Source organism: Lipotes vexillifer, unplaced genomic scaffold (genome assembly GCF_000442215.2).
Source record: "Lipotes vexillifer unplaced genomic scaffold, Lipotes_vexillifer_v1.1 scaffold1010, whole genome shotgun sequence".
Lineage (NCBI taxonomy): Eukaryota > Metazoa > Chordata > Mammalia > Artiodactyla > Lipotidae > Lipotes > Lipotes vexillifer.
This window is the reverse complement of record NW_006794157.1, coordinates 546,525-554,677: the sequence shown is the minus strand read 5'-3', so window position 1 is coordinate 554,677 and position 8,153 is coordinate 546,525. Positions and strand designations below refer to the sequence as shown.

Sequence of the window (8,153 nt, the reverse complement as noted above, 5' to 3'; positions counted from 1 at the left end):
AATAATGTGCAGATGTCACGTGCCTCCAGCTGTGATCTGAGGACATGACAGCACATACATATGCTCCACTGGTGATGCATAACCTGAACCTATCATGATGCACATCAGACAAACACAAATTAGGAACCAACTGTTCTATAAAATACTTAGTCTGTACTCTTCAAAAGTGACAAGGTCAAGAAAGACTGAGGAACTGTTTCAGATTAAAAAAGGCAAAGAGGCTAAAGAGACATGACAACTAAGTGCAGTGTATGATCCTAAACTGGATCTTGTAATGGGAAAACAATTACTATTGGAACAACAGATGAAATTCATCGTCAGTAGATTAAAATGTTGTATCAATGTTAAATTTCTTGAATTTGATAACTGCACTGTGGTCATATAAGAAAATAACCTCATTTATAAGAAATGTACACTGAAGTATTAAAGGGATAAAGGGGCATGATGTGTAAAATCTACTTTTAAATAGTTCAGAAAAAGACTGGTGGGGAGGAGGGAGAGGGAGAGAGAGAAAGGAGACAAATGTAGGAAAATGTTAAAAATTGGAGAATCTGGGTTAAGAGTATATAAGAGTTCTTTGTATTATTCTTTTAACTTTTCTGTAAGTATGAAGTCTTAGCTTATTAGGCACAAGTTTTTTTGTTTATAGGAAATAACACACACAAAGTGTGAAATTGCAAATTATAATGCATGTTCACATTTAAGTTAATCCTTAAGCAGGTACGTAAAATAATTTTTAAATATCTTCTAAGTTAGAAAATCCTGGTTTCTGAAATAAGTTTTTATATAAAGTCAAATCCTTGTGACTTAAGGATGGTTTTACAGTCTTAAGTGATTCTAGAAAGTGCTCTTGTTTCACTGTGGTCGCTTCCAGTCCATTTTCTTGCAGAGCCAGCAAGGCGGCCTATAAGAGACAAACAATAGGAAATAATAAATATGCTTCATTATTATTTTATAATATATGGTAATACTTTAAAATCTGAACACAAAAATCTCAGTCTCACTTCATAGAATTTCAATATTCATGATTCTAGAAACATTAAGCTAAAAAGTTAAAGTGATTAAAAGTCCTCTCAGTAGACCATCTTTTCTTCTACGTTAAATTCTAGCCTTAAACGGGTGGGGGGCTGGGGGGAAAGCAGACTGCAGAATAATATAGACATTGTGAGTGCATATATTTTAAAGATGAGACCAACTATACTCCGGTATAAAATAAAAAATTTTTAAATCAACTATACGGCAATAAAAAAAAAATTAAGTTACTAAAAGAGAGACTATATTCCTGACCTCAGAGTAGGAGTTTTTAAACAGGAAACAGCACTGATCATAAAGGAACAGATCAACACATACTCGATGACCCACCAATTCTCTTTGTATACGAAATAGCCATACACACACACGTATACCAATAGACGTGCACAAGATTGTTCATAGCAGCGTAATTCATAATAGCAAAAAAGTTGTAACACAAATGTTCAAAGATAAAATGCGTATATAAATGCAGCACATTCATATATTAGAATATTATAAGCAATGGAAATGAACAAACTACTGCTACACACAAAACAACGGATGAACTTCACAGACATAATCTTGAGTTAAAGAAGCAGACAGAAAAGCATACCGTATGGTTCCATCTATATAAAGTGCAAAAGCAGGCAAAACTAATCTCCCCAGTGCTGGAAGTCAGGAGAGTGGTTCTCTTTTGGGATAGAGTGGGAAGGCCCACGGGAAGCTTCTGGAGAGGTGGTTATACAAGTGTGTTCACTTTATGTTAATTCAGTGCACCATATCCTTCTGATCTGTGCATTTTTCTGAATGTTATATTTAACACAAGTTTATAGAAAGGAAAAACCCAACGGTGGCTGCCTTTTCTGGCAGCCAACATAAAGTCTAAATGCCTTAAAGTGACCTACAAGAACCTGTGTGATCTGGCCACTGTCCACTCCACCTCTTGAATAATGTCATTTCTCACCTCCAGTTGCTGCACATTTTATTCCTTCCGCCTCAAACACTCCGCTTCTCTCCCTTAGCCTAGCTAACTCCCTAATCATCCTTCCAGTTTCAATGTACACACACCCTCTCTCAGATAGCCTTCTCTGATGCCCCCAGGTCTGGACTGGTGTCCTTCCTAAGTACTCCCACAGCACCCTGAACTTCCCTGACTCACTACATGTTTTAATTCAGTATTACCTCTCTGCACCTCCCCCACTGCCCCATCAACCTGTAAGCTCTGAAGAGAAGGTAAGGGACCACAGTGGTCTTTTTCACCTCACATGGTGCCTCCCTTTCAGTAAATACTGCCAAGTGAATGAAGTTATGAATACATGTTTTGAACTATAGGTGTTCTTCATTAATTAACTTACTTCTTTGCAGAGGTTTCCAAGATCAGCTCCAGAGAAAAAACAGGTATCTGCTGCTACATTTTCTAAGGAAATATCAGGCCCCATTGGCATGTTTTTTGTACAGACTTTCAGAATAGAAAGCCTGCCCTGGAACAAAATAAAAAATAATATGTTTATAACCTTACAACATTTATGTCTGACACAATGCTGTATTAAAACATTTTAAGTTAGAGTTTTCTATCATATTACAGAGAAAGTATATATATTTCAGAAACAATAAGAAAGAATCACTTCTTCTCAAGAAGTAAGAAAGTAAATGTGACATCATGATACATTTTAATATTTTTATAATTAATTTAAAAAATAGCCAACCATAGATATAATCTTTAAGAGACTTGATGAATCTCTCTTTTGGGTACAAACAGTCCCATCAGACATGGTTCAAAAGCATTTACATAAATTATCAGACACAATTTAAAAATAAAATAGATATAATTTTTTTCCCATCCCTTCAAAATCTGATAAAAGCCTAAGGAAGGAAAAAAATTCATTTTCTGTGTCTTTCACCACTCACTGCCAGTGGTTCTGGATGTGAAGGGCAACGGATTTACTGATTCTTTGGCTGTGGATACATTGTATAATCTCTGTAACCTCAGATTTCTCCACTGAAAAATAAGAATGCTGACCCAGATAACCTCCAAAACCCTTTTAACACTTTAGGATTCCTCCATTCTAGTTGCAAAATAATGTTGAGTAGACTCGATAAACTCAGTATTTTGAGTCTTCCACAAAAAGGGAATTACTACCTTACTTTTAGGCTTATGTTTCTCTGAAAACAGGGCCAGAGTACCCAGCAAAAGCAGATGAAAATGATGATTTATGACAGGCCCAGATAAGGAAAAACGCGGAATCCAATATAGGACACATACTATGTACACCTACACCCAGTAAGGGATTCAATTCTGCCGTCTTCTTAGAGCTCAGACACTGATGTGTTGTTAGAAATGCACACACAGAGTAAATGTGCACAATGATTACCTTTTCATCTGGAGGTGGAATATAAATGATCTTGTCTAATCTTCCAGGCCGTAACAAGGCATCATCTAACACATCAGGTCTATTTGTTGCTGCAACAATCATGACGTTGCTATTAAAAACTTCCTGAAACTCTAGCTGAGGGAAAACATACAACACAAAGTAATGTCAGTAAGTTGTTAATTATTAAATGTATTTTTTTTTAATTACAAATCAGAAGATTCATTTGTTTCTAAATAGGGGGATATTTTTTTCTTGGGACTAGAATGCTTACATTTCCTTTCCAGACCACCTTCTCAATATCAAGGTACCCCAGAAACAAATTATTATCAAAGAGCTACTCTGTGTACACAGTGAAGGGAGTGATCAATCCTGATGGGGCATCTCTCAGTGTGAGAACTGATGAAAAGCTTTACACCACAGCAGAGTACATCTATCTGTTGACCTAAATGCACCTGAGCCCCAGTGAATGATTACAACTTAAATGGACGACTTGAAAAGGCAAAAGCATCTGACTAACACATGTATAGCTATGAAAAGTCTTGGCTCTCACGTTCTTGAAGAGGGAGATTTATTTTACCTCTTTGTTTTCTTTCCACAGGCAGAAATATGACAATTAACATAAGCTACATTTATATAAATCCTGAAGATAAGAAATATCTAAGAGCAACCAGAACAAGGCCTTACACATGCTAAGCATTCAAAACTGTTGAACTTAATTATCAGAGCAGTTCTTCAGTGATGGTATCTCTCAAAGCAATGAGTTCCCTACATCTGCAAGTATTTTAGCAGAGGCTGGGTAAACACCTGTCAGAGGCTATAGAAGGAAATCCTGCATGATGAGGAGATCTGATTAGAAAACTTGATGGGTCCCATCAAATTCTAGTGGCATATGTTCCTAAGGCGCTGTAAGACTCTCTTTCCATGGAACAATTTTAAAAATGGGAAACAAGTAAGAACAAGAAAAAAATAAAAGAAAAAAAATTATCTGTCAGGAATTACTTAAGGATACCAAACTCTATCTGGAGAAGGCTCAGAAGAGAGGAAGAGGATTTCCAAGGTCACTTTAACTTTGTTATAACCAAGGAAACCCATTCCTTAAGAAAACTGAACATTTTCAATTACTGATCATTATTTCCAATGATCAGTAACCCAAACATGGGTTATGTTTCATTTCACATGAACAGTTTTAGAAAGGGATGAACACTAGTTTTTCAGGGTATAAAAATAAGAAGAAACTCCCTTCTCCACTAGCAATATGTAGTTATGTTTCTAATCTTAGGAAAAAATTCACATTCATATATATCTAAGATACTTTATTATAAAATTTGCCTCACCTTTCCCAGGTAAATCACTATTTTACCAGCTCTGTAAAAGTCCTAAGAGTCACACTGAAATTATATAATTCTATGAGATGAATCCAGCATAGGGAAAGCTAGTGCAGATGCATTCTACTTAATGCTGGCCTGGATTTTTGGTGTATTCTCGCTAATAAATACCTCTTCGTTTTTTTCCAGCTCCTTGTATTTACCATGTTGATCTGATTTACTTCCTCTTCTCTCTATAGTCTTCAATCCAACACCATCTAATTCATTTAGGAGAACAGAAAGAACACGTTCTTGAACATTACATCCTGTTCTGCTGATTGATCGAGAGCCCAAGATTGAATCAATTTCATCCAAAAACACAATTGCTGGAGTATTTGCTCTTGCTTGTCGAAATACCTTTTGTTCGAAAAATGGAAATATTTAAAAGCTATACATCATGCCTTATTCATATGAATGTATGTTTTCTGCATTACTCTTTATTTATAATTTTTAAAATATAAAAAGAAGAGAAAGATTCTGAATGTCTAAGAACTAGGGAATGAATAAATAAGGAATAACAGTATTATATGGGGGTTAAAATCATATTTTCAAAGAATATTTAATATTATTGAATTTTAAAAGTGATAATATTAAGTTAAAAAATCACAGATATATATTACCATCCACCCATTCCCTGCCCAAGGAAACAGAAAAACAAAGGAAATTCACCAAAATGTTAACGGTAGGTAGAGGAATTATGGAGGATTTCTTATTTACACTTTTCTATATTTTCTAAATTTTCTATACACAAGCAGGTATAACTTTCCTAATAGGAAAAAAAGCCAGTTATATTTAAAAAAATAAGGTTTATCCTTAAGGCATGAAACAAAAATTCAAAAGTAAACTTAACTGCATGAGGGAAAATAAAGAAACAAACCTGAGACAAGATTTTTTCTGAATCTCCAACAAAAGGTGAAAAGAGATCAGCTCCGCTCACTGAAACAAAAGAGCAATGACAGCTCGTGGCCAGGGCCCTCACCAGGGTGGTTTTAGCACACCCAGGGGGACCATACAGGAGAACTCCCTTTGGCTCTGTCAGGCCCATCCTAACAAATTCCCGAGGGAATTTCAGAGGCCATTCAATGCTCTAAAAGCACACAAAAAGAGACAGGACACAGAAAGAGAGAGTTGTTTTAGTATAATGATGAACATCAAAAAATTCAGTAAATTCATGCGTTCAACAACCCTCAGGTACCTGCTATGAGCTGGAAATGTGGTCTGATCTCCACACAGCAGCCAGTGACCTTATGACCTAAGTGAGGTCACATCACTTCCTGCTTAAAATCTTTCCATGACTTCTCATCAGAATTAGAATAAAATCCAAACCCAAACTCCTAACTTACCACTGCTTACAAGGCCTCAAATAACCCATCTCCCAAACACTCCAGTTTGTTCCCATCTCATGGCCTTTACCTGCTAGTCTCTCTCTGCCTGAACACTCCCTTAAGATCTTTGTGTGCTATCCCTCATCATACATGTCTCCACTCATATGTCATTTCCTTGGAGAGGTCTTCCCTAACCACTGTAGTTAAAGCAGATCCTCCTCCTCCTAGGCAGTCTACGCTACTACCCACCTTCTACTTTTGGAGCACTTATTCATTTGCTGTCTGAAACTACTATTTTTCCATGTTGAGTTAGTCATTCTGCTCCTGCTAGAATGTAAGTGAAGTTCACCTCTAAATCCCCATCACCTAGAATGACACCTTCACAAAGCGGGCACTCATAATAGTAAGTAAATCCTCACTACCTCTGAGGTAGATGGTTCTGTTATCATAACTTCACAGATGCAGAAACTCGGGCTAAAAAAGTGAAGTAACCCGCCCAGATCTTATCTCACTGCTAGTGAGGCAGCAGAACTAAGACTAAACCCAGACAGTGTAGATCAAGAGCACAAGCTCTTAACTACTGATATATTGCCTCTACAGAAAAGGATAGACAAGACCCCTGTACCTAGAAACTCCTATTTTAGTTGGGGAGACAGGCTTGTAAACTAACAAGCAGACCAGAGAAGGGCATTCCACAGACAAGGAACAATATATACAGAGACACATGAAAGCATCCAATTCATCTCCCAACAGTAAGCAGGAACAGAGGGGAGGATGAGGGAGGCAAGACGCGATAGAGCTGAAGTGGAAGTAGGATTCAGATCACATTGAGCCTTGACAGTTTTAGTCAACAATGAGGAAGCGGTATAGAGAATGGATAGAAGGATATGAAACTAGAGGGAGGGAGACGACTTAGCAGTCTCTTGCAAGGATTCAGACTACAAAAATAATAAGGTTTGATGTGTCACAGGCAGCAGAGGTGGTGTGGGAGGGATGTATATGAAACATAAAATGTAACTGTATTTTACGCAGGGGAAATCCAGAGGGGAAGTTACATGATGTATGACATGACTCCATGCATTTAGAAGACAGGTTTCTGAGTGAGGGGATGGGGTGACTGGCTGTATTCACTGAGGGAGGGAATCCAGGTGTAGAGGTGGAACTGATTAGCTGAACTTTGGACATGCTGAGTTTGAGATCTCTGGAAGTTATCCAGTAGGCAGGCATTTAAGTAGTTCTAATGATCAAAAGAACTATCTGCGCTGGATATGAAGATTTCTGAGTTAGCATTTTTCAGGGGACAGCTGAGGCCTGGGACATTTAGGAGATCAAAGGCTCACTCAGAAAATGCAAAAAGAAAACTCTCAGGAGCTTGGAGAACTAACATTTAAGGTAGGGGAGAGGAGTGCTCAGAAAGGCAGGAAAGCTTAATATTCAGAGCTAAAGAAACAGTGTTTCTAACAGGAAGGTGTTACTCATCTCCCGCATGTATTTTGTGAAGATTAAATGAGACAAAGCATGTAAAAAATTAGGGGGACTTCCCTGGTGGCGCAGTGGATAGGAGTCTGCCTGCCAATGCAGGGGACACAGGTTCAATCCCTGGTCAGGGAAGATCCCACATGCTGCAGAGCAGCTAGGCCCATGAGCCACAACTACTGAGCCTGCACTCTAGAGCCCACAAGCCACTACTACTGAGCCCGTGTGCCACAACTGCTGAGGCCCACATGCCTGGAGCCCGTGCACCACAACGAGAGGCCACCACAGTGAGAAGCCTGCACACCGCAATGAAGAGTGGCCCCTGCTCGCTGCAACGAGAGAAAGCCCACGTGCAGCAACGAAGTCCCAACGCAGCCAAAAATAAATAAATAAATAAATAAATAAATAAATAATTAGGGCATATTATAAACGTGCTTATCCATGGACACAAGGATTCCAGGGTTCACTGTAGATATAGCTTCCAGTTAAGACAAATAAATTATAACTGGTACTTATAAATCCGTCTTGTGTGTGTACAATTAGAGAAACCTACTTCCTTATGGCAGGATCACCCAAAGGGGTATTGGCAAAATCAACTGCTGAAC

General features: G+C 38.0%; 1 protein-coding gene across 2 annotated transcripts in view; it reads right to left on the bottom strand.

Annotated features, from left to right (window-relative positions):
* Positions 1 to 550: 550 nt before the first annotated feature.
* AFG2B (AAA ATPase AFG2B) overlaps positions 551 to 8,153 on the bottom strand; it is a 16,607-nt gene continuing 9,004 nt past the window's right edge. The window contains exons 4-8 of one of the 2 annotated variants that reach the window (XM_007467020.1): positions 5,625 to 5,834; positions 4,880 to 5,104; positions 3,384 to 3,518; positions 2,367 to 2,492; positions 551 to 904 (exon numbers count right to left, since the gene is read on the bottom strand). In XM_007467020.1, the coding sequence (XP_007467082.1) occupies positions 737 to 904; positions 2,367 to 2,492; positions 3,384 to 3,518; positions 4,880 to 5,104; positions 5,625 to 5,834 (864 nt within the window). In that variant the 3' untranslated portion in view covers positions 551 to 736. The remainder of the gene's footprint in view (positions 905 to 2,366; positions 2,493 to 3,383; positions 3,519 to 4,879; positions 5,105 to 5,624; positions 5,835 to 8,153) is intronic. The other variant, XM_007467021.1, reaches the window with a different exon arrangement.